Raw genomic sequence first — 27,224 nt, 5'->3', positions numbered from 1 at the left:
ATAAGTTCCCATTTTAATTTCTAAATTTGACAACNCACACACACACACACAAATCTAAAATATTGTAAAAAATTATGAAATCATAATAGATGTTTCTAAATCACAAAAACTTTTGTAATATATATTTTTCATTATTTTGAATTTGTATGTGATAAAATGGCTATAACATACATTTTAAATCACCCTGTACATATACTAAATGTATAGACAAGTATTACAATATAAGGATTTATCTTTATATATATAATTCGACTGTACGTGTGTGTCACTGAACTCCTACTAAACGGCTGGACCGATTTGAATGAATTTTTTTATATGCGTTTGGGTGACGCCTTGGATGGTTTATATTCACAATTGGACCCGGTAGGTCCGACCCGGGGAGTTGCTAAACAGGGATTTTAAGATTTATGAAGGAAATATTTGTTTATAATGTTTATATACCGTTGCTATTGGTTATAACTTATAGAAGAAGTATAAATGTATTTAATAGAAATTAGTATTTTTTTTTTATTTATTGGTTGCCTGCAGTGGTTCATCGGACAGATCAGGTATAAGTATGCATACAACTGAATTTTTGCACATTGCCTACCAAGGTGGCTGAGTTGCACTTAAAGCCGCTCATCGGTGTGTCCGCAATCAAAATCAAAATAAAACATATTTTTTATGTAAAGTACTCATCAAGCGGGGTCAGTAATCCACGGCAGACAGGCATAATATACTGCTCGCATTATCACCATCGAGTCTCATATAAAAATGGCATTTTAAAGGGCAACAAAGTGCACGGGAGCTGCTAGTATATATATGTATAAAATATAAGCTATATAGATGTATATATGTAATATGTATTCGAAAGTCAAAATACTAGGGCGTTTTGAGACTTGAAATCATTATTTATTACATCCAACTATTGAAGTTTAAAAAAAAAACTTTTTTTTTAACGAAGGTAAGTTAATTTTATTTAAAATATTAACTTTAAACTTATCAAGTTTAATATTTTTTAGTTAACTTTTAAGTTTAACTGAAAACAATTTAATTGAATTAACTTAACTTGTAACAGTTAATTATTTTCATGAACTTGCCCAGCCTTGAATATATTAGATACCCAGTGTTTGGAAAGAACGTCGTTCATGAACGCACGTTCACGCGTTCACGTTCATAAATAGTGAACGATACGTGAACGTCACTCGTATTTTTAAAATAGAACGTGAACGTGAACGCCGTTTATATTTTTAATGAACTTAATCGATTATTAAGAAGTTTAATTTATTTACCATTTAATAAATATATTTTTAAAATATTTTAATTAATCATATTATAATAATATTTTCCATTATAGTTCCTATGATATCGAATTTAAATTTAATTAGTAATAACTGAGAAAAAAAAATTAAATGAACGCCCAATAAATGCGTTCATTTTTTGAATGAACGTGAACGTGAACACGTTCGTTTGAAAAAAACAGGAACGTGAACGCGAACGAGTTCCTTTTTTAAGTACTGAACGTGAACGTGAACGATTTCATTTTTTTAGTGAACGTTCCGAACACTGTAGATACCTATATTAGATTTGATGAAATAAGTTTCAAAAATAAGTAGGTACCTAATCCTAATACATACCTAATCGAATATTTCAAAACTGTTTTTATTTTTACACATACAAATTTAAGTGGACTTGTCTGAGCATACAAGTTGTATTATGAATATAATACCTAACATTTTAATTTTTATCTTATAAAATGGGTATTAGGTAACTAATAAGTAATAACTAATGATTAATTTTCTACTGGAACTTCTATCAGAACTTCCAGCAAAATATAAACGCAATTATAAGTTATACATGCTTATAAGACTGAGAACTTCTACTATAACCTACAAATGACCACAATAAATTATTAAAATGTAAAAAGTGTTGCACTTATTTTGATTTCTAGAGTTTTAAAATTATGAAATCAACAATTATTCCATAATCCATAAGTAGCTATACGATTGAATTCCGCATAAAAAATTGAAATACTAACTATTAAACTTAAAATTTGAACAACTTATCTCCAATTTTCAAGTTCATATTAAATATTTAAAATGAAAAATGAAATAATAATAACAATTTATGAAAATGAAGTAGATACTTCACACGAGAAATTAACAATATGTACCTACACGTGTGATATTACGATAAAATGCAATTCTATTCTTTAATTGTTTCGATATACCTAAGTACACATAATTCTGTACTTGTAATCAGAATGTTATAGACGACCAGTTCATTATAAAATTTACTATCAAAGACAAAAGGTATTTATTAGATAGATACACATATGGTATATAAAGATAGAATCGCTCGATATAATGTTGTATATCGACCTGGATTTGTAATATTAAAATGTTTTAATGTAAATATCTTTGTATCATGGAGTTCCGAAAGGAAGGAGCAATGCGAGGCAATTGTAACCTCTAAGTTTTTAATTCTGTTTGACCAAACATTTATTTTATATTTATACCACAGTTATCAACTCGAGTAAATAACCGTGATTTATACTATTATACTTAATAATGTATAATTTGTAGATTTTTTAGTTTTAGATTTTATAATAAATCAAAGTCAAGGGTTTTCAATATTTTTTCCCTCCTCCTCAGAAAGATATATGTCTGCGGACCACCGCGCTATGAAGGTAATAAATATCGATCTTAATCGTATTGTTTTTTCAATGTGAAAAATAAAAAATAAGGTTAGGTTAGGTTCTAACCTTATAAGTATCTACAAACTTTTTAAATCGTAAGATAACAGCTTGCATGAACCACAAATTCACAACAGGATTAAAACGGTTAGATTTATTTTCAATTGATAAATATAAATTATTAGGTACAAACGTACAATAATCGTCCAATGTTATGTACAGTTATAAATATTATAATATTAAATTTATATACAATGATAATAATCGTTAGTACTTTTTACAACTAACCATTACTCATTTGTACATTATCACAATATGACTTTCTTTCCACTCAAACACTATTTTATCCATATGTATATATATATATTAAAAATAGTGTTAAAAATCAAATTATACAATACAATATTAAAAATAAAAAAATAAATTATGTTACAGCGATGTACATAACCACAGAAGTTAAGTACGAAAAATAAATAAAAATATAGAATGTAACTTTAAAGAAATAGAAGGCACATAATGCAATTAAATTAAGATGAATTTTAACAAAATATTGATACAACATTGGTTTAAAATTAATAATAAACATCGTAAGCCTATCAAAATACATTTTTAACATTATGTTAGTAAACATTGTTAAATAGTGTTAAAAAAGATTTCAGTCTTATATTGTAATATACCTACTTACCTATCGTAAATTTGTGAACTAAGTTTGAGGTGTTCATTCGGATTGAACCACCTATATAATATAGATTATAGAGTATTGACAATGACAAATATCATAACAATTATTCAAATGTATGGCGTTTCATTTAATTATAAATGTATTTCTTCAAATCAAGCCTAACAAGGTTATTCGTATTGTTGAATAATGTTTACAAAATATATTTCAAACATTTAACAACACCTCGGACTAAAAACGCTTGATGTAAAAATGGTCATGGAATGATATATGTACCTATAGTTTACTCGTATAAACGCAACTAGAAACTTATTATAAGTGTAAAGCCACGGAGACTAAGCATAGACTACACATAGGTACTCAAATTTACTACAATTGTGGAACGGTGTGGTTTTTGGGAGGGGCCAGGGCCAGGCGATACCCCCTACATAATCCCACCACTAGCAGGATTGTCGACATTTCACCACCTGCCAATCTCATAGTTGTTCTGACAATTTAATATTAAAATGCCGTCGATGAATTCAGTCAATAATACACAACACTGCGTGATATGATAATATAAGTATTAACTACCTTAATTCAAACGTCAACGGACAAATCATAACCAATTATTATATTTAATAACGCGGTGATGTTTTAAATCATATACCTACCGTCGAAACTCAAAAGGTTTAACAATCAATATGGCACATTGAACAGGTATACCTAATTAAATAATATTATAAGCGCCTCAACTGTCTCACGAGGTTCTAAAAACAAAAACAAACTTAAAAACTATGTACGTTATACATATACAATATTCCGCGGAAAGCCTCGAAATCCGGGGTGCTTGACGGACTACCAAAGTTCCGGTAGGGTCAGCGGTTGTTCCGGGAACGCAGGTGTCGTTCAACTTCAGCCGCCGCAGGGCGAACTAGGCGTGAACTGAACCAGTGACCCACCCTGTTATAGGACGGTGGTGGCCTGAAGTTTCACGTATCTGGGCCGGTGGGTGCTGTTGTCGGGCGGCGGTACGGGTAAGAAGCACTGGTGTGTTTGGACAGTGTTCGCGCGGCCGGAAGGCTTCTTGTTGCTACACGCCCGACACGCAGTTCTGTACACCAACAAAACAAACAGGAACACGACGGCCGTGAATGTGGCCGACAACAGGAACGCGTAGCTCTTGGCACCCAACGCCGCGAATAACCAGTCGGCCGGGCCACCGCCTCCGATGCCGTCCTCGGCCCCGTCCACTGACGTGCACACCATGGTCTCCTCGTCGTCCTTGGGGAACTTTGAACCGATGCTGGCACACACCTGATACGACCGCTCGGCTGGCAGTTCTGCGACCGTGGTCCAGGGTGCCGTGCAGTTTAACCGGTGGTGGGCCAGGGGTCTGCCCATCGTGTACACGGACACCGTTATCGTACACTTGCCGGAGTCCGGGTACACGGCCGACAGGTGTACGGCCACGAATAGCGACGACGGTGGCACGAACGTTGTGGTCAGGTTTTGGATGTCAGGTGGGTCCGCGACCCCAGTTGCCGCCGCCGCCGCCCGGTTATTGGGCTGCACTACTTGGTTCGCGTTCGGCACCAGGGCAATGATGTCGCTGCAACCAAGCACCATGGCCGATTCGTCCGATTTGTCCGTTGCGTATCCCTCCACCAGTACCACGCAATACCTGTGAATGACAAACAGATGCATTAAAAACCTGCAGAATAATTAAAATCAATTTTTCTTATTTTAAAAAAGTTAGAAAATATTTGAAACAATAATAATAATAAAAAATGCACAAGTGAGTACCACTACGGATGAAAAAATCTGAAGTATTTAACTTATAGTAGACTTATTTACAACTATTTATTTGGTTGTATTTGAAGCGATTGATTAATGATGATTGTACTAGATCAATGGCAACAGCCATATATTTTTACATATTTTCAAATTTGACCTCTCAAAAGTACAACTAGATTCACTTTTCTACCAGAAAAGATTCCGATGTCAAAAATCGGAGTATTTTTATTATCAAAAATGTTGATGACAGAAAGAAAAAAACACATTATTATAAATACTAAATACAATACATTCATTGCTACGCTCATATTCTAAAATATACTAAACAAGCCTTTATAATAATTATCATGTTTATAATTTCATTGTAAGTATTGTTCTGTAAGTACTACACTACTACCAATTGGCTATCAAAAATAGTATAGATACATAATACATAATCTGTGTTTTAATTTATAGACCAAATCGATGTAAAATATAAGTATAATTTTTGTTCGGTAATAAATTTAAATTACTACAAAAAAAAATGTAATATTAAATAAATTTTTATATTACTATAAAAATAACATCCGAGGAATAACTTCGACGATTTTCCAAAATGAATAAAAATGTGCCCAACTTTTTATACTTTATAACGATGTAACTGCAGATTACAGTGAATAATAATAGGTATTTATTTAAACTAATATGATCAAAACCTCAAATATGATGCTAACTACGTTTTTCATATTATATTGTCATTTATTAAGCACTACACCTTTAGTATAAATATTTAAAAAGTTGAACTTTATTGTGGATGTCCATTAAGCGTAATTCGTTTACCTATATGATTATATAAGTTTTCAAGTTTATAGGCAGTTCGCTGCAAGTGACATTTTGACAGGTATAGGGTACCTATTTAATGAGATATATTTTGAATATCAACACCTTTATTATACAGTTGAGTGACGAGTGATGCACTGATGATGAGTACTATATGACATTTGACAAACACGATGGCAGTGATGAAACATTTGTGTGTAGATATAAGTAGGTAAGACTATATTATACACGTGCAGGTTCAAATTCGGTATCGTGCTATATAGGGTGCGTATAATGTAAGATTTACGCTACAGTATTTATTAAATACTATTGATTATATAACATAATGCCGACCTGTAACTGTGCGTCGGTTGCAGTTCGTTAGCCGATAGTGAAAGAGTCAGACTCTTAGCGTCGGGCAACTGGGACGAATTGCACCTCACCGGCTTCGAGTCGAGCAATACTTCGTGGTTGCCGATGTCCTCGTAGATTACTAGCGCGTTGCAGTAGTAGGATATGACCGGCGCTGCGACGGTCCAACCTAGGCTGATGCGGCTTCCGTCGAACTGGTAGGACCGCAGCGAAATTTTCGTACCCGTGTACGGTTGCATCGAAGCGAGGGGACCTTCGGGCGGTGGTACGCTGTCCTCGCCGCCACACGTCAGCTTGGACAGGGGCAGATCCTGAAGCAGACCGTTCTCCAGCGACGGCGGAGTGGCGCACACGGCCGTGTCGCCGGCCGCATGGGTCGCGCTATGATTGGACAGCCAACCGGCGAAATACAATAGACTACAGTCGCAGTTCAACGGGTTGTCTAAAAGTTCACAATAGAAATACACATTTTAGATAACCAACGTAAATATTAGGTACCTATGCTTATTATATCGTACGACGGTGATAATAACTATTAAGAGGATGTCAGCACGCTTGAGCAGAACCAACAATGCGCTGTTAGTTTAAATATGACAGTGAATTCACCTAATGTCAAACTTTAAATTAAAAACATTACCTGTGACCCTAAGTTGGCTATTTTATAATATTTCAATATTTGTGTAAGTTATGAATTTATGAGCGTATAAATTATTATAATTTAAAAATCCTTAAAAATTGTATAAAAATTAAAATATCGTAATATATGCCATCATAGGCACACGGGTAAAGTTCTTTGCTTAAGTTTGATAATAGGTAAATGTGAATTCACCACAATATTAAGTAGCAACACAGGGTTAGTTCTGCTAAACATATATTTCCTATGTTGCGCGTGGGTCAGGGAGAGAAAACAATTGGTGTGCTGACATCCTCTTAACTGGTTCTGGGTTCACGACGGTTATCCTCGTCTCCACTCACCGTGGTCAACGCATTTGTTGATTTAAAGTATATAAAATATTATATATATATATTGTTAAACAACCGTGTAACCAAAATGTCACGTAGACCCTAAAGGCGGATTTCCACTATACACGTTCGCTATAATAATTTACTGTGATTTGTTGGTTAGATTAGGTTACCACACAATTAACCAAGTTAGTACGTTGCCGTGTTATTTTTGGACATAGCTGAACATTTTTCGTGCACATGGCACACGTATATAGTGATAACCCACATTATAACCCTGTACCCGTGCTCATAAACCCAAAACGTTGTGCTATTATGTTGGCCATTGAGTGGCAGTGCAGTGCTAAATGTATCCACGGCAGCTGCAGGGTGAGGAACCAAGCGAATTTTTTTTGGAGAGAATTTGAACATCATAATTTTACGACTGTATGCTACGGCAATCTAATAATCGGACCAGGGGAAACGAGTGAACTATAAAATTTGTTATTTTTTGGTTTTACTTGCAGCAAAAACACTGCAATAATTAATGCAATGCCACAACAAAATATTCCTGGAAATGGGTACCTATTTATATTGTATAACATAATATGTTGAATACAATAATTGTTTGATAGAGAATATACCTGTTCTATAAACTCAGAAATTCTGACACCGGCAATTGACGGAAGGATAACCGTTAATCAATTAATTAGTAGTTAGGTACCTACCTACTTTATTTCTGCTTACCAGTTACCATACCAATTATATTATGATGTATTTTCATGGGTAAAAATAAAAACGACAGTACCTAACGTAGTTTCTCGTTAATAATGGATAGGTATATCATTATATCATTTATATCAATAAATAATATTAAGAGTAATATTATACATTAAATTTAATATTTGGATTTAACTTTATATTAATATTATAATACAATCTGACGTATATTTGAACGGCTATTATTTTATATTTGATTTTTTTCGGTCATACCTGATAAAGAGATGCTCGTTATGTGGTTGCCGGTGTTCAATGCGCCTTCGGCCACGATAGATATGTCGTTATCGTCGAGCTTTATAACTTGGATGCTCTTTAGCGGCACGATGAGATCAGACGTCAAACTCCTCAGAAAGTTGTGTGACAAGTCAAGCGTTTTGAGTTTGGTCAAATGAGCGAGTGAAGCACTGGACACCGCCACGATGCGGTTGTTGGCCAAGTCCAAATGGGACAATGTAGGCACCGCCCTAAAACCGTGATCCTCGAGTACGTCGATCTGATTGTGGTTAAGCGTCAGGGACACGATACCCTCGAGTCCGGCAAACGATCCGCGCCTAACGCTGTTGAGTTGATTATGCGCCAACGATATAATCTGTAAATTCGGCAACCTAGGCAACGTGCTGGGGCCCAGTTGACCGGCCAGCAAATTGGAGCTGAGGTCTAACTCGACCAACGACCTCAGTCCTTGGAGGTGCGAAGTCGAAGTCGACGTAAGCAGATTGTTTTGTAGTCGGAGCACTTTCAAAAATGGCAGATTAACGAACGCGTCTGGGCTGATGAAATGAATGGAATTATTGCTCAAATCCAAAAACGTCAAATTCGGCGATCCCTGCAATTAATAACAACATTTTAAATACTACAAATGTACAGCAATTAGCTATATATAATATATATATATATGACATTAATGACAATATAGGAAAGTACCCTATTGTTAAATGTTAATGTGCACATTTGAATTCATTATAGGATGTATAAGGAGAATTTTCCCACGAAGAAAAAATTAGGGCTATCCCACCAGAAAATAAAATTGACCCTTTAGTTGCACCATGGCACCCACATACGTCAATAGGTACCTACTCTAAATTCTATATAAGTTTAACATAAAAAAAAACAGCAACTGACTACGTGGACATATTATTTCCCCAGGTAGGTACAACGTCTGTTCCTATTTCCCTGCAGGCTGCAATAGCGTTCGCCATATGGTAAATCAAAACCTACAGCATGTGTAGCCGTGTAGGACGTAAGTATTTCCAACTTCCGGTACGATTTTGTCCGCGTCTACGCAATATCCGTGTAATATAGTTATTATGAAAGAATGTAATGTATACCATTTGTAAACAAAACACCATCATTAAATCATACTTAAAAATCCGTTTTTAGTGAAATTGTGGTGTTCCACCCAATATTTGGTATGTTTACTAAACCCAATGACATATCTATTATAACTATATCGTGGGCGTTTGTAAAAAAAAACTGAATAATATTTTTCAAGGTTGAATTGTGTACAATATAACATTGTTTAAGGTTTTTAGTTTTTAAAATGTGTTTGTATAGCATTGTTTTTAACGGTAGGATTTTCGTAACTATTTACATTAGTTAGACACTTAGATACACATTTTGATGTTATTATGGTGTTGTTGGACCTATTTTGTAAAATGTTGAGTGGCTATTTGTTGTATAAAAGAATAGCACCTATACCATATAATATATATATGAAGTGTTAGAAAAAAATCCCACGAATAATAGGAAATTGGTATGTTGAGATATGGCGGTTTAATATAAAACATTATCATCTATCATAATTATAATACCTTGAACGAATTGTTGTGAACGGTGTGCAAACGGTTGTGGGACAGGTCGAGACGCTCTAGGCCGCTGAGCATGGCCAGTGCTGAGCTGGGGACCCGCTCGAGCTGGTTGTTGGGCAAACCGAGAGCTTGGAGCGGCGACCCGAGTCCGTCGAACGCGGCGTCTGACACGGACTTGATCTCGCCGGACGACACGACCAGCCCGTGCAGAGAGACGCCGTCGAGCATCTTGGCCGGCAGTGATCCCACGTTCTGCACGGTGCAGTCCAGAAGCGATATGGACGAAGTGCCGGACAGGCGCCTGAGCGCCCGGGCCACCGTCTCAAACGTCGACTTGCCGCCGGTGCAGCGTAACGTGTGCGGCAGATCGCATGCGCACGACACGTTCCGCACCTCAGGGCACTTCCATTCGCCGCCACCGCTTCCGTTCATCTGCGGCTGTACATCTTCATGCCGTTGTAGCAGACCTTCTTTCTGCGGCTCATGCAGCTGACCGCCGGTAATTCGGAGTACAGCGAGTACGACCGCCGTCGACACCACACACAACATCCTTCCTGCACAAAATAAATGTCATCAAGTGTTATAATAAGTTGACAAACTTTTTTTTGACATGGGTAATAATATATGTTTTTGGTCTGGGTACAATGTTATTTTTTTCTGACCTAATTTTCGTTACATTGCCAATTTCACATCGTAAATTATTTGGCATTTCAGTAGGTACCTACGTATAACTGTAAGTTGCCCCTAGCCCCTTGAAACACATGCATAATATATAACCACGTAACTGCGTTACTCATCCACTTTATACAAGTTACATTAGAAATAGCTAACTCGTTCTTATAAATAAACATTAACGATTTACGTTATGTTTTACCTAAAAAACAATTATGTAGACAAATAACATAATTATGGTTCTTTTCTTATGGAAGACTTTCATTTTTTTCTTCATTAATTAAACATAACCATAATTTTTTTACGTGTTCATCAATTTAAAAATTTAAATCAATTAAACAGTTTTATTGAATTATTTGACTATAAGTTAACATTTATTTTTATAAATCGACAACATTTTACAATCACGTTTGAACTTATCATCCTAGAATCTCTTGTGGCCTTATATGACACGACGCTCTTGAAAGTCGAAATGAATATATAACTCTATACCTATGTATTAAGTTTAAGTATATATTTTTATTGTTATTATTATATTTTCCTGACAAAATCATTTATGACTTGTGTTTTGCTGGTAAATTTTACAATTAATAATATATAAAATTATTTACAAATAAATATATACCCAACTTCATATACTACTATAAACGTATAAACTAATATTATTATAAATATATTATATTATACTAAATTATATTACATTATTGTATAATTATAAAATGCATACGCATTTACGCCTGGTGCATACAAATATATAGTATCTAACTACCTACCTAAGTCATAAGATCTGGTTTATTTCAACTGAACCCTTTCAGAGATGATGGCCTAATTTTGAAGGGAACCAAAACTAGACCGAATCAAAACCGATCTATCTATATACGATGTACGATTACCTATAAATATGATTAAAAAAAACCGAATTTGTATTCTAAATATTTTTTCAAAATATTTACATTTACTCATTATAAATTATAATAACATACTATTTAACATGTAGAATTCCGGAATATATATCTTATAATATGTTTAATAATACATTGGTAGTATATAATATACCATAGGTATAATATAGTCATTGAACAATTTAGATAGGTTGCTAATAAATACATTTTTTTAAAAACAGGACACTAAAAATAAAATACTTTAATACAGTAGGCATTAATACTTATATTAATAAAATATAAACATGGTATAATAATTAATACATTTATCAGTATTATAATGAATACTAATTTGAACTAAAATAATATGCATTTAATAAACAATATTTTATTATTCAGCACTGAAAGATAAGAGGCAATTCAAATGTGCTCTAAGCTTTGAATGATACCTATAAAATTTATTATAGAGAAAGAAATTATTAAGAATAACTAATAAGTGAATATTGTGTCTACGAAAGCATGAACCGCTTCAGGTCTAAAATATTGACTATTATTTGGTAAACATTCAGCCCATAGATCCGTTACATTAGCACATGGTAACTTCTGGCCATAACGATTAAGCGAAGCAGATCTTACATATTCATTTATTGGTAATTACCAGGTGTAGCGCTAACACATGCGCAGAGCGCATATATATTTGAATCTCGTATAGTCGTGTACTCGTGTATATGTGTGTATAATTGATGTATTTAACGATGTATTATACACTTAAATACATAACTGAAAATTGTGTTTACATCAAACTATATACGATTAGGGTTTATTATACGTATTAATATAATATGTATACATTTATAATAACGTATTAGCGTGATATAATACGTACAATGTACATATCTAGTAAATGAGTATTTACCAGTAAATACTTACGCGGCTAAGCGTACATGCAAAACCTTTAAAAAATCTAAACCTATCACTATTCTGATATCTTCAGATAAGTAAAATTATAAACACTTATGTATTGAATGGTCAATATTATCAAAGATTACTTTTTTCATTTTTTTCTTTTTACTACCATTATATTATTCGTACATATTTTTGTATGAAATTAATTAGGTGTAATAAAATGTATTGAAACTAGAGTTTTAGAACAAGTATCATCAGAATAAAAAGTTTTTACGATATGATTTTTAAAGATTTTTTTTAGAGAATTTTAGGGTTTTTAAGCAGTAAAATCCTATTTTTACTTTTAAAATAACTTAGTAACGTGCTTACAAGATTTTTACCTAACTGAATATTATTATGTCTTAATGGTACTATTTCGAACAGATCCATACGAAGTAAAAATCGAAATCATCAAGAGTGGTGACGGAAAATTCATTGAGAATAATTATTTTTCAGATTAAAAGTCCATGTGGAAGACTTGAAATTGTGGAGTCCTGCAAAACTTTTTTTTAATTTGATAAAAATTAAGAGAATTTTATTGATGCATTATTTTGAATGTTTACGGTACCTACCTATTTAAATGTGTTTTTAAGCCATTACATTTCCAGCCCTTAAGTTATTATTTAATATACTTTTTGAGCGCATAAAATATTAAATGCATGTATATGTAATATATTATATGTAGGTTTATATTATAAAGTCTACAGTCTGCCTAAACCTAATAGGTGAACCCTTATCAATGGCTGAACAATCACCCCCAATTAATACACTTACGATTGACTATGTATTTTTAATAAGTTTGCATTATAATAAACAAGGGTCAATCATATGTTTCTCAAATAATATACTTAAAATAATGTTTTTTAATTTAAATTAGAATTGTTTACAATAATGTATCATGGGTATACCTACTAATACTGTTTGAGCTTAATAATCGTAAACCAATTGTAGACTAGTAGATTGGGTATACCGTCAGTGTATCTTCGAATTTCAATTTATATCGACAAATGCTTAAAACCGATAAACTCAAGAGGCTGCAGATACATATATGGACCGTAGAGTGTTTAAAAAATATAATGAGTGTGCGTTTTTTGATGGTAAAAAAAAATTGAAATTAAAAAAAAAACCTGAAGGACGGACATATAAACGGTCGGCAGCTGACGCAGTATCGGCTGCATTTATAATAATAATATGAAGTGTACCCTAATTACGTATTCACAGACATGAACTTGCAGCTATAAGTTCGTCAGACGACGGTATATACCTGCGTGTGTACATACGAGAACGAGTCGTTATAACCATATTGGACGACTCTGTTCGACTGTCGGTATATGTTTATGTGTGTGTGTGTGTGTGTGTGTACATTATTATTTATGGTCGTGTACGACGTCTTCGAGTTACCTAGTTAGAAGAGAGTCTCGTATACGCGTCTCTTGCAATAATTTTACACACACGCACTTGTTTGTTATATATATACATGTAAGTTTAAGTACCTGTATATATTATAATTCCATCAGTGAACGTATGTACAACGTTTACAATCAATGATCCTCGGTCCGATATAAATCTTCCTTTTCAATTTGCCCCAGAAAACTACTGAACTCGGGAGGTTTATTAATAATAATATTATAATTTATAATTTATACTTTATAAGTTATAACGTGGTAACGTAATTTTTCAACGAGAGCTATAATATACGAGCACGCAAACTGCCTATATTAAAATATGTTTTAATAATAATAATATTTCAATTGACTGTATGAGTACGATACGCATTATAAATTATAAATACACCGACGGCCGACCATGGTACCGCCGCCGGATATTGAAATAGTAAACATTCCGGCTTTTTTAAGTTTTTTGTTTTTTTATTGTTGATAAAAAATACTTGCATATTATTAAATATGTTTAATTTTTAAGGAACGGAAATATTTTAAGTTTTTAAGTTACTTACATATTTTGTCTTAAATATGTTATATGTATATCGTATATGTTTCAACTTTCAGGTATATAATTCCAGTGTGGTGATACTGAAAACGCATTACTGAAAATTGTGCACATATTTGGTTTGAATAATTTACTATAAATGCTGCACAGTGCACAGCTTACAATTATTTAATAACAATAAGTAATATATTATGCTATTGTATTTTATTTTACTTCCAAATTTCACATTGTAAACTTAAAATCACCAAAATGTCACTTAGTAGTTAAGCCTATGTCACTGAAAAAAATCCATACCAAAGTTGATGAGACATTTTTAATACGAGCAATGAGCTATGAGCATACATATAATATATGGATTAAGCATGTGTGGAAGTTGTTTAGCTTATATCAAGTATACAATTATAATGATAATAATATATAAACTAGATTTTAAACGCTTGTCCAAACTTAAATCTACCAATTTATCGATAAACGGCTGTTGAAATAACATTGCAGTATCACAATTTATATCAATAAAATGTAGTATAAAACATTCGTATAGACTTTTAATGCGTCAGGGTGTGCCCAAGCAAACCATAATTATATAATAGCACCGCCCGTGAAAATATGTATATGTATGGTATACACGTTTACTGTATAGGTATAGGTTTATTAAGCGGAAAATCTTCCCACGTGCTGTATCGAATATGCTGCACTCTCTTATTGTACTCGTATTGTTTTTTTGCTCGAACTCTTTCGAAACCATAAAATTATAAACGCGTTAAACGACGACGGGGACACTAAATATAATAAAGCAACCGAATGCCGACCGATGTTAGTCTGGAGAAATAAAAAATACAATTATGGGTGTAGGTATTTACACCAACTATATAATATTCTTTTATTCCTCAATACTCAATAGCTTAATACTATGATATATACATATTATATATTATAAGACTGAGGTATATTGAATTGTTAATGAATGACAAAAACTTCGCACGGATGTGACCGATATTAATTAGCACCGTATTTTTTTTTTTATATAAAAGTCAAAAAATAAATATTTCATGCGCGGGAATGCGTGACACACACACACATACGCATGTCACATACACATATATAGGTACTAGTTAGATACGAATATCGAATTTCTACGTTTCACACGCATCATACACGACCGTTTGATATAATATACTAAGAAATCGGACAAACGGACGTAGTCAGACATTTTTTTTAGTAGGATACTATATAAGGACTCGAAAAAAATGCATTTATATATGTATTGTATTTCCTGTGACGCGCGTGATTGGAATGAATACGCATTTCGAAACCTTACGCACACACAATATCGTACATCCGTTTAGGCCTAAGTCGGGTAAACTGACTTACGGCACGTAAACGTAAATTGTGTGTACGACAGTTGACGATAATAATAATACTTGCATGTATATTATATATATATTTATATATGTGCGTGTATGCGTGTCTATATAGACTAATCGGTTTACTTATACGAGTATAAACTATAAAGGACAAAGGTCCTGCATGGTATATAGGTCCTGAATACAGTTCTGTAGGTTCATCGTATATATTATACGCTTAAGCTATACGACATAGATTTAATATTATATTAGGTACGTATACCTACTGTACATTATACCTATAGATATTTTAGCATTTATATTTTTCGTTTGGATGAGCAAAGAAATATTAACTCAATTAGTGAAATATATGCATTCGTCGCGTTACGTTGGCGACAACGTGTAAAGTAATTAATAAATGATTAATAATTGATAATATGGAGACATATTAAATAATAATTTTATCGTTCTAATGAGCGATAAAACAAAAAATGATGATGAAAACGTGCTGACCTATTGATTCTACGACGACAAATGCACGAAATAATTCGAACACAAAAATTAACTTCAAATTTAATAGTATTTATACATTAATATTTTACAGTCGAATACATATTATAACTGCCGAATTACCGCACCTATAATGATAAGCGTTAATTTAAAATTGTTCAATAATCGTTTGGGGATCTATATATACATTATTTTAGTCTTTGAAGCAATGATTAAGTAGCCATTAAGTATAAGTATTTATTATTATAAATCATATAATATAATTTGTAAATATAAACAAAATTAGATGAAAAAAAAACGACACTAATAATGAAGATACTCTAATGAAAAACGATGTGGAGTATTTTCTGTTTTTCATTGAACGCCAATTCACCAATACATTATTATTTAAACATCGACGGCGACATGCATCTATATACTAATGCATTAGTAAATAAGACAATTTAAAGATAACACAATTAATTGCTACCATTTTGGGCACAAAAAAGTCATGTATTTATCTTAATAATGACTATAGTTGAGTATTTAATAAACGGTATACCTATATAAAGTTTATAACACTCACCTATTTAAATTATTGAAAACTTGTATTGAATATTATATTATGATTAAAACAAGACTACAAGATTATGCGTACAGAATATATTTATGTCCAAGAAAATAATAACTTTTTTGATATTAATAAAATGTATACTGACTAGGCGTTATAAGGGTCTGGCGGTATTTTTTTAATTACCTACACCTACACAAATGCAAATGATAATACCTAATTCATTTGTTTGAGTTGACTACGAGTACTCATTAATTATTCAGAAGACCAATAACATTAAAATATAAATAACAAGTTCCTATAAGTTTACACAATTTCGACATGAGGTGGCAAAAAAAAGACGTATTTTGTAATCGAATGCATATTTACAAAACCAAACGTCCATAATGATAATTTAAAGACAATTCAACGTTTCTAAATCGTTTATATATTATAATAAATAAATATATGTGTATAGTAATGTTCTTATAATCAGTCCGAATGAACTTTGTATACCAGCGGAGGCAGAGAGAAAAAAGCATAAAAACGTCGGGAAATTGGTTTTCGACAATAAATATATACGTAGTTATATTAAACGTACTTACGACTTACCTATGTATAATAATATAATTTATACACATATATTATTGTGGTCTTTTGGAACTGCTGTACACATATTACACATACATATTAATATATTATTATGCTGCAGAATGTCTTAAACGAGGACCCGTACTGCGATGATATTATATTTTTCGCATGCGCTTGAGTATAATATGTGTGTGTGTGTTAGTGTGCATCTATATGGCTATATTATACTTATTGGCTATTATGTAGCCATATGATAATAATATAAGCCTCTATGTGGCGCTCGCCCGCCTGGCCACTACGAAGCGAGGTGTAGGCGAATGGAAATTTACATAAAACGCAGGTGTGTCTTTTCTTGATGATTATTATATTATTATAATATACTATAATATGTGTACACACATTTTATGCTCGAACACGGACCGGTCACGCGGAGGATTATTCTCGTGAACGTAATAATATTATTATATAAGGTAGGTCTTATATATATTATGTGCTTGTATACTATTCGGTATACATCCGATAGAATACTGTGAAAAAAATAAAACAAAAAAAAAATAGTACGGGTATATCGCGGACCGGGGTCTATTTAAATATACACATTTCGATTGTACGCTCGCACATGCACACACTAGTCACAAAACATAATAATATATACTTTATTTTTTTTTTGTCATAGGTTCAAACTATATAATATGATACGTCTAAATTATACTCGAACAGCTGCTGCACGAATGCCTTGGCCGTCGCTGCTGATGCTGCAGTTGGTGGGGCATGCTGTACCATATTATAATGTATAATATTAATATACGATGATAAATCGCCGCAAACCGTAATTATATTCAAGTTTAGTCGACTTTAAGAAAGGTACGATATGAATTATTTCGAGTTTATTTACACAAACATGTGGTTAAACTGTTGCAGTTGTTTTAATAATAATAATTATTGTTATTATTATACATTATATTTACACATGCATCGCATGAATGATGGTGGATTGACAGATGTAGAGTTGAAGAGTTGATCGTCAATATATATTATTCTAATTATAATTTACAGAATAATATTATGTACTACGAATGACTGTCACGAATCGCCGAATATTTTTTATGATAAGTAAGTTATAGCCGGTATTATAATGATTGAAACAAATATACCTATTATTATACCATTTGTCCGTACAATTGTAAGAGTTAATTGATTAATCATTGTGTATACCTTATTATATAGGTTATACCGATACGCATACTAATTGATACTATATGTGTAGTACATTCTACGCAGCAGTATATGGTTGTCACCCAACTCCGTCGATGCTTTCTGTAAGCAATCTTACAATTTAAATTCGAGACCCATGTAAACAACAGAACATTTTCTTGTTCGACACTTAATAATTTCATAGTTCACAGTGATTATTATGTATTTATGTGAATGGTAAATAAATCATACACGTAATTAAAAATTCACCTATTACAAAACTCGTTAAATTTAAAAAAAAAAAATGTTTCATTTTCATATTTTTCAATAAGTTCATCTTTAAACTCGTAATATCATATTTTATTTATATTTATAATTTTTTATTGTTGAATTACTTGAATTACACGAATGCTTTTCAACGCAATATAAAAAGAAGAACAATAATACGAAACTTAATATTACTGCAGTAGGTACCTATAGGTAGGTACATGAATAGGCAAGCATATCATTATCTTGACAAGGTTTTTATATAGTTTGCCTTTATTTGACTGTGTGTCTGTGTCTCTATAGAAGTAGTTAAATTGTTTAGCCTATCGGCCCATATTTTATTTGATTCCAAACCACTTCGGGTTATATAGTTATAACTTATAAGTAAGGCTAGGCACTTATAGGATATTGCATATCTTCTAATATTAATTCAAAACATAGCTTAATAATTTAAAAACCTGATTCATAATACAAGGAGTCTAAAGTAATTTTATTTTGCATATTTTGCATGTTATACTCTTTTTCGCTCATTAGTGCACATTTCGTTATAATCTCAATTTAAATGCATATTTTACATATATTTTAAAAATAGAATTTAATATTTCTTTAAATTTGTAAAAAAAATGAGATGTAGTTTTATAGCATATTTGGTGATATTTTTTTAAGGGTATGCAGTTCCTGGCCCTAGTTATAAATATTAAATAATACGTTCTTGATATCTATAGCTGCATACGAAAAACAAAAATTGGCCGCTATCAGTAATTATTTTACACATTACTATAACTGTTGTAAAATATATAGTAGGTACATAATATACAGAAATATTTACATACTTACAAAGCGAAGTTTCTACAGATTAATATAACATAAGTAAATAAAAAATTTCCATAAACATTTTGTCTGTAGGTATCCTCGGAACCGCTTTCCCATTAACTAACTATATAGAAATGCAGCCTCGTCATCGTCTGTAATATTATATGTATACAATCCACGCGGCGTGCGGCGGTAATACAAGTAACAACTGAGTGTTCGCGACTTATAAATTAAACATGACGAAAACGTCTTAATTTTCAATTATTTTTTATGAGATTTTTATTTAAATTGAGCACTTATTTATAATCACCTTTCAATATATCAAAATAAATATAGCTGTGACGATCGTATCATATTTTTGGATACATTTATTATATTATACAGACAACAGACAAAAACTTCACTTGTGTAACCAATATATTAATAATAAATTGTTATTTCTTATTTTTTTTTTTTTTTGATGGAACAACTGCTGTGAACTGCTATATAGCAGTTTCCATATTATATTAAATGTGAATTCATTGTGTCATATTAGACTTAATTATACGAATTACAAGTTCAACGGCATACATCGTTACACCAAGTAAACCGATTACTATATGATAAAATTAACTAATAAAAATTTAATAGGAAATGCAGATCCAATTAAAAAAATATACTCGTGTCACAAATATAAAATTATTACACCGCAGAATGAACTTTGCAAATTACCTACACTGCATTGGTTTTGCCACAATTCTACAACGGCTAAATGCCTAAATATACGCGTATACCCGATACATAATATGCTCACCAATTTTACACTATTTAGTAATACTAATACTATACATACTATATATTCTAGAATTCTGTTTACCAAGAAATACGGGTCCTAAACACATTAAAGTTATTTACAAGTTATTATAGAATAAACCTATATGTACCTTAAGTATATGACTATGTAAATAAAGTAGCTTTGATCCCTTTGAAATTGTATAGATAACCGATAATTTATTAGAGTTATTGTTCAAAGGATTGTTGAGCAGTTACGTTGTATAGACAATAGACATACCCAGTAAAATTAAGTGTTTATTCCATTTAACGTTGAGCATAATTTTGAATTTTCAGTTATCCCAATACTCGATAATCAATATACGCCATGTACTTATATGTCATCGTACTATTGAATTTTTTTTGTAAAACCATTCGTTGTTGCCTGTTGGTGAGTACTCTGGGTCTCTGGAAAATTCCCCTAGTATATAAAGTATATATAGTATATATTAGGTATGCCGTAGTTTACCTAAAAAATACCTATAGTATAATATATTATATTATAACGAAGGTACCTATAAAAAAGTTTAATTTATAAATAGAGTTACATGAATATAATATGACATAGCCATGCATATAGGAACACGGAGAAAACGAAACGCTGCGAAATAAAACTAATTTCTGCAGTACTCAATCAAGACTTGTAAATTATTTCAATTGCAATTTTTCTTTTTTATTCACTCGTATCCTCTGTAGTACATATATTTGCCATTTTTATATGCACTAAAAACTTTCACGTTATTAATAATTATTATAACATATTAATTCACATCGGGCGTCATCGCGGTCCTGGAGCACGATGATAATATATTATATTTTATATTATAGTACGTATATGCAACCCCTGAGCCCCAAAGGCACTCGCTACAGAACGCGGTCGGTCTGCGAAATACAGGCGGTCGACACTCGACAGCCGGTCCCAGTTTCCATTATATTATTATAATAAACTTATTATATTATAATTTATTATTTATAGCCGACATAAACATTATATTATTTCACGTTGGAGTGTGGTCTGTGGACTATAATATATATATATATATATATAATATTATACAAACCTATTATAATTTTAACGAGCGTTATATATTAAGCAAGTTGTGATGATAATTATTTAGTTAAAATTTTAATTTAAAAAATCTATTTTGATCCATTATTTTACTATTTTGGGTAGGCACCTACAGATGCAACTGCAGTTGACCAACTGTGGAGTGTGGACTAAAGAAAAAAAAATCACACTTATTAGATATATATGCATAACCAATTTACCCGCAGACTACAACGTGCTTAATACCGATGTACATTGGAATCATCCGTTTCGCCCTTGGCAAAAATTCGCTTTCAGAATACTGCGCAGCACAACGTTAATTATGATAGTATACATACTAATATTCGTAATAGTATACATGAAAACGCGGAACAGAATATGTCGCACGCGCGACGATGACAACATTGCAATAAAATCTAGTACCTATTCTTTTTTTTCTCGTCTGCAATTTTAGCTTCTCTCGGTAATACAAATCAAAAGATAAAAATCCCACAGCGTGTGCGACACCATCATAATATTATTATACACGTCATTATTACAAGTTATTATATTTGCACACTGCCGCCGTGTAACATAAACGCCGGTGGTCTGTTTACTCGGATCGTGGTTAGGTATTATATGATGATGATCAATGAGCATTTATTACATGAGCGCGTTTATGAGAAATGCTTCAGCTACTGCTGACGGAAATCGAAATCTAGGTAAGTTAATTGTTCATACCCAATAATAATAATAATAATTTAATATAGTAGTCGGATAACAATAATAATGTATTATGGTCTCTCCGTGTGTAATGTCGAATGTGGAGCTTTTTTTTTCTCTACCATCATACTCGTCTCGATTATTTTATATTATCCATATTATATTGTATCATGTATATACACACGATGTCGTGCATCGTAGACAAGGTCTGTCATCAGCGGGCGCGGGGGGAAAAGAGTTTTAAAAAAATAAATAAAAATAGTGTACACCGCACCAGTCGACAGGCCGGCGGTGTCGGCGTACGCTACTTGAATTCTTAATATTATTACCTATATATATATATATATATATATGCGATCGCATATGATATCATATAATAGTATGTATTATGTGTGTATACATAATACATATAGATATCGGACATACCGGCGGAACAGTAGTTGTCGTGGAATTTCGATTTTTTTTCCACCCGACCGAAATCAATTAATCTCGTTTGTTTTCCGAGTATACGTAATGCTGTTGCTTCTGCTGCTACCTATACGTCGTATAAATAATTGATAGCGGACCATTTATTTCGTCCCCTCCTTTTTCGTCCCAGCGCACTGCGTCGTCCATATAGCCGACGACGCGTACAGTATAATAATAATATATAATATTATATTATGCGACCGGTTCGCAACAGTACCTATATATATTATATACGCGCATAGTAATATCACGGCAGCCTTTAAGGAGGTCCTTACCGTGTGCGGGAACAACGTCGACGAGAAACTTCAAACTACGTATATATCCATTATCCATTATAGGAGCATGGGTCTTATAAAAACCCGTATATGAGGAATAGAATTACAATACAATGGGGCACATATTATTATTATTAAAATGTATACCCATGTGCGCGGCTACGGGGAGGAGGACCGGTTTCGATTTCTCGGCGGGCAAACGCGCGAGGCTTCGACGAGCGTGTGTCGATCATCCGGCTGAGTCGGCTGTCCCGCGTCGTAATACGGGCACGCACGTCCGACGTTCATCCGTCGCCGCCGCCACCGCCGCCGCAAGTCTCGCGTGACATCGCGGATCCTTTTTATGTAATGAGCAACAACAATGGCAGTGCGGCGGTTGACGGTCAAAATAATATTCATACGAACAAGCTGAGAGCTTATATAATAAGTTTTAAAAACAATAAGCTTTTAACGTACACGCGCATTATACTAGACATTTTATTTTATTCATAGATAATAAAGGAATGGATAGAGCATGTCTATACTCTATACTGAATGCAAGTGAGGCTACGATCTGTGATCAGAATGGTGTCCAACTGAGGCGCATTATCATTCTAACTACAATGGTCATACAATAAGGCATAATATACTACGTCTCCATTATACTTCGCCGCCTATATCCATTACTAAATTTATTTATTATTTATGTTTTTACTAAATTCTATATTATTAGAGGTAATATGTGAAAAAACTGACAGATTTCTTAATCTGGCTACAATTTAGATTTTTGGGCTCCAAGAATGGAAACTAAGTATATTACGATTGAGCGTTTACCTGTAGTTACCGTTAATATAGTGCCTTTTTTATACCAATTTCCCTATTTTAAGGTTTATAATGTAATCGTGTTTGTAATACATGGGAACAACTGTCAACTAGTACATTTTTTAAAATCTGAAAACGGCCGCTGAGGGTAACTTGTCAATACCTATTTACCAGTTCCGATCAGAACATAATACCTGCATTTTAAACTTTAAATTATGTCCCCAATCGTATTTTTTAATGAACGCAATTCTGAAAGATTGTCTTGTTGGCCAGAAAGGGAAGGTGATGAGTACTGGCCTTTGAGTACTTTTAGGGTTGTATTAGTATTAGTATTTAAAGTAATTAAGATGGCAACAATATAAACACAAAAACCTTTTTTCATATTTCACATGTCGATCCCATGAATTATTCTGTTGAATTTGATATGTGAAACGAAACAAATCTTGGGAACATCAATGAAATAATATGTTTGAGAGTATTATGTGTATAATTATCTATTTGTATAATATTATATATGCATACGATACATTGTTATTTATTATTATGCGTCCGTGGTGAGGTACTCATTTACTCATTTGTGTAAGTCGCAATTCGCAAGCTCGTAAGACACCATCGTCCTGTCTTATAAGCTGTTTGTAATTATTATAGTATTCTATATTTCTATAGCTGGCGGTATAGGTGCGTATTACCTATAAACCTATAAATAATATATATTGTATATTATTTTATATATAGAACGACAGCGAGGCGATGACGACAGTCGTGACCCGTTTTGGCGGGATCGTATATACTATGTAGTACATAATATACCTACCATAAATGCGTTTGGGATATTCAGCTACTCAATTTCCCGATAATGAGTGTGTATAGTGGTTTGTATTAAAAAAAAAATCACGAATATATTATATTATTATAATAGTATAAACACGAAATAACACCTTCCCACGCGCCAAATCGTTTATACATGTACATATAGGTACCCTATTCGGACGTAATAATAATAAAATAATACAAATGCGCAGACCACATGGCCCCTTAGGGGAATTAGTGCACAAGCGTCGTGGCAATCGACAATATTTTCACGTTTACGTATAATACCTAGCGTATAATATTATTATAATGCCGACGACGAGAGCCCACCGAGTTCATTTTAATAATACATTTTTTATCTGCAGGATACGCGGTTTGTCGTGGGTGGTTGATTTAATTTTAATATCGTTCGACGACGACTGCAACACGACAGCCGCGCCGTCCGCACCTACACCTAATTGTTTCGTTTTTTGGTTAAAAATGCGCGGGCCGGGTCTAGTTACATATATTACGAGTTACGACAGTTAAAATATATATTATTAGAATTTATAAACGTACCGAATCAAAAACGCGCATATTATGCTGTCGGAATTCGAAGCCCGGAGGAAGTCTGCTATGTGTCATTTTGGGGTCGAAATAACAATACTATTATAATATCGCGACATCGTAGCTTAGTGGTCCACGTCACATCAATTTTTCATGCTGGTTTGAACTATTTCACTGTATCTATTATAATATTTTAAATTTGAATGCAACAGGCTCCAATGTGAAGTTGGTGTACATTTCACCTAATCACATGTTATTGTATATTATAATAACAGAATGTTTTATATCTCGTTCCTATATTGATTATTTGATTGATGAGTACAAAACGTCGGTTTTTTATTATTTTATAACAAATATAATTTTTACTCAGTTATAATAACTTATTTATGTATGCATACCTACTATATTTTTTTATATTTTATTAGTCCTTCGATAATATTTTATAAATGGTTACTACAAACCATTAAACAGCAATGTTGTTATAGTATATTATGATAGTACCTACTTAAACATTTTTGTATACGTTCATCTCAGAATGAAATAATTGGATATTGCTTTAATAGTTTAATATTAAGGTGCCTACCTACGTGTATCTGGTCGATTACGAAATATCAAATTACGTCCATGATGGATTTGATAATAATTTATGTTACATTTTCAAACATGTAAAATAGATCAAGATGAAAATATTTTCAATGTTTATTGATTAAAAATTAATTATAGTTCATGATTAATATTATCGTAACATATATATTATAGATACGTATAATATATATATTATATTATATTATTAATATGAATGAAACATAAACGCCTACGTTAGCATATAGTAATATTACAATTCCTAATTTTTAAAGCATATTTGAATCTACACAATCATCCTATTGGGATCAGAAAATCCTTTCAACATAAAAAGAATAGGTACACCGTACATTCCTCCAATATGACCAATGCAAATAAATTTGTTAAGGTCTTACGAAAAATCAAAAAAGTTGCAGAACATTTTAGTGCAATTGTCAATCTATACTATACATATATACGTCTAATTTCTTTACTACAGCGCTAGCCCGTACTCCGTAGAGATGTAAGAAATCTGTATATTCCCAAGGGGGCTTTTTTTAATAAAAAGGTGAGGGTAGTAGATGAGGCATGTCCCGTCTACCTCCTATTATTTAGACGTAAATACCAGAACACAAACAAATAATATATTTCTGTTTTCTATAGAATTGCTATTGGTGACAAAAAATAAAATAGTTATTATAGTTGAGTATTTTATATTTGATCAAAACCATCAAAATTACTGTGTTTAAAATCAAAGGGGCCACCCCCCCCCCAACCCGTATTTCAAAAAAAAAAATGTAAATTGTTAAAAACAAAATTACAAGAAAAACATACTATAAAATGCAAAGTTTTCTTAATGTTATGACTTTGCCCCTTTTCGACCATATCTCTTAGCCGCCAGAGGCTTGCACAAGTCTTTTGAGATAAAACGGTAAGGCCCCACAGCTAGTCTTCTTTCATTTTCGACTGTTATAACGACTGAAAATGACAAACATATAACAAACATTGAATCTAAAAACCTTTATCGGAATCGTGGATAATTACAGCGTATTTGCAATGTGTATTTCGGGTAAGCACATACATTACAACAAGGTCGAGTCGATATTAAGTAGGTATGAAAACTTATATTTGAAATTTCTATTATTGTGCTTGGAACTTAAAGAGTGAAATTATATTATTTTGCCACTGAACATAAAATAAATAGTAGTAAAAAACAAAAGTAATAAATAATAATGATATAGATACTTAGGTATAATGATTCTGTAGCATTTTAAATATGTTTTATCCAACGATGCTTGCAATAAAAGTGAGTATATGTAACTAACACTGTAAAAAACTGTTTTATTGTTATGTGCAAGTTGGAACCCGATACTCTATAAGGCTATAGATTACTTTAAAAGTTGGTATTTTATTGGGTAAATGGGCAATTAATCATTTAAGTGTACTATCAGTATTAATATTTTCGTCAAATTGTATTACAGGGTTATTGTATACATTGTTCTTTTCTTTACTATAAATGATACGTATATAGTTAGTTAATGATGAATTTATGATATATTCACAGGTGCCTCGTGCCCTCATGCCTGTATTATATAATAATAATTAATAGAGTACGATAATGTTATGAATTATTCAGAACTTATTTTCAAACCATCCGTTATAAGTAGCCACTAAGCACACTT

The 27,224-nt window shown here is 32.4% G+C and overlaps 1 protein-coding gene across 2 annotated transcripts in view; it reads right to left on the bottom strand.

Moving 5' to 3' along the window:
• Nucleotides 1-2,813: 2,813 nt before the first annotated feature.
• LOC111026872 (leucine-rich repeat-containing protein 15-like) overlaps nucleotides 2,814-27,224 on the bottom strand; it is a 29,230-nt gene continuing 4,819 nt past the window's right edge. Inside the window, exons 1-5 of one of the 2 annotated variants that reach the window (XM_022305048.1) lie at nucleotides 17,269-17,383; nucleotides 9,833-10,383; nucleotides 8,235-8,847; nucleotides 6,282-6,741; nucleotides 2,814-5,016 (exon numbers count right to left, since the gene is read on the bottom strand). In XM_022305048.1, the coding sequence (XP_022160740.1) occupies nucleotides 4,299-5,016; nucleotides 6,282-6,741; nucleotides 8,235-8,847; nucleotides 9,833-10,378 (2,337 nt within the window). In that variant the 5' untranslated portion in view covers nucleotides 10,379-10,383; nucleotides 17,269-17,383 and the 3' untranslated portion in view covers nucleotides 2,814-4,298. Of the gene's footprint in view, nucleotides 5,017-6,281; nucleotides 6,742-8,234; nucleotides 8,848-9,832; nucleotides 10,384-17,268; nucleotides 17,384-27,224 lie in introns of those variants that run through there. The other variant, XM_022305047.1, reaches the window with a different exon arrangement.

Source organism: Myzus persicae, unplaced genomic scaffold (assembly GCF_001856785.1).
Source record: "Myzus persicae strain clone G006 unplaced genomic scaffold, MPER_G0061.0, whole genome shotgun sequence".
Lineage (NCBI taxonomy): Eukaryota > Metazoa > Arthropoda > Insecta > Hemiptera > Aphididae > Myzus > Myzus persicae.
This window is presented reverse-complemented; position numbering and strand designations above follow the sequence as displayed.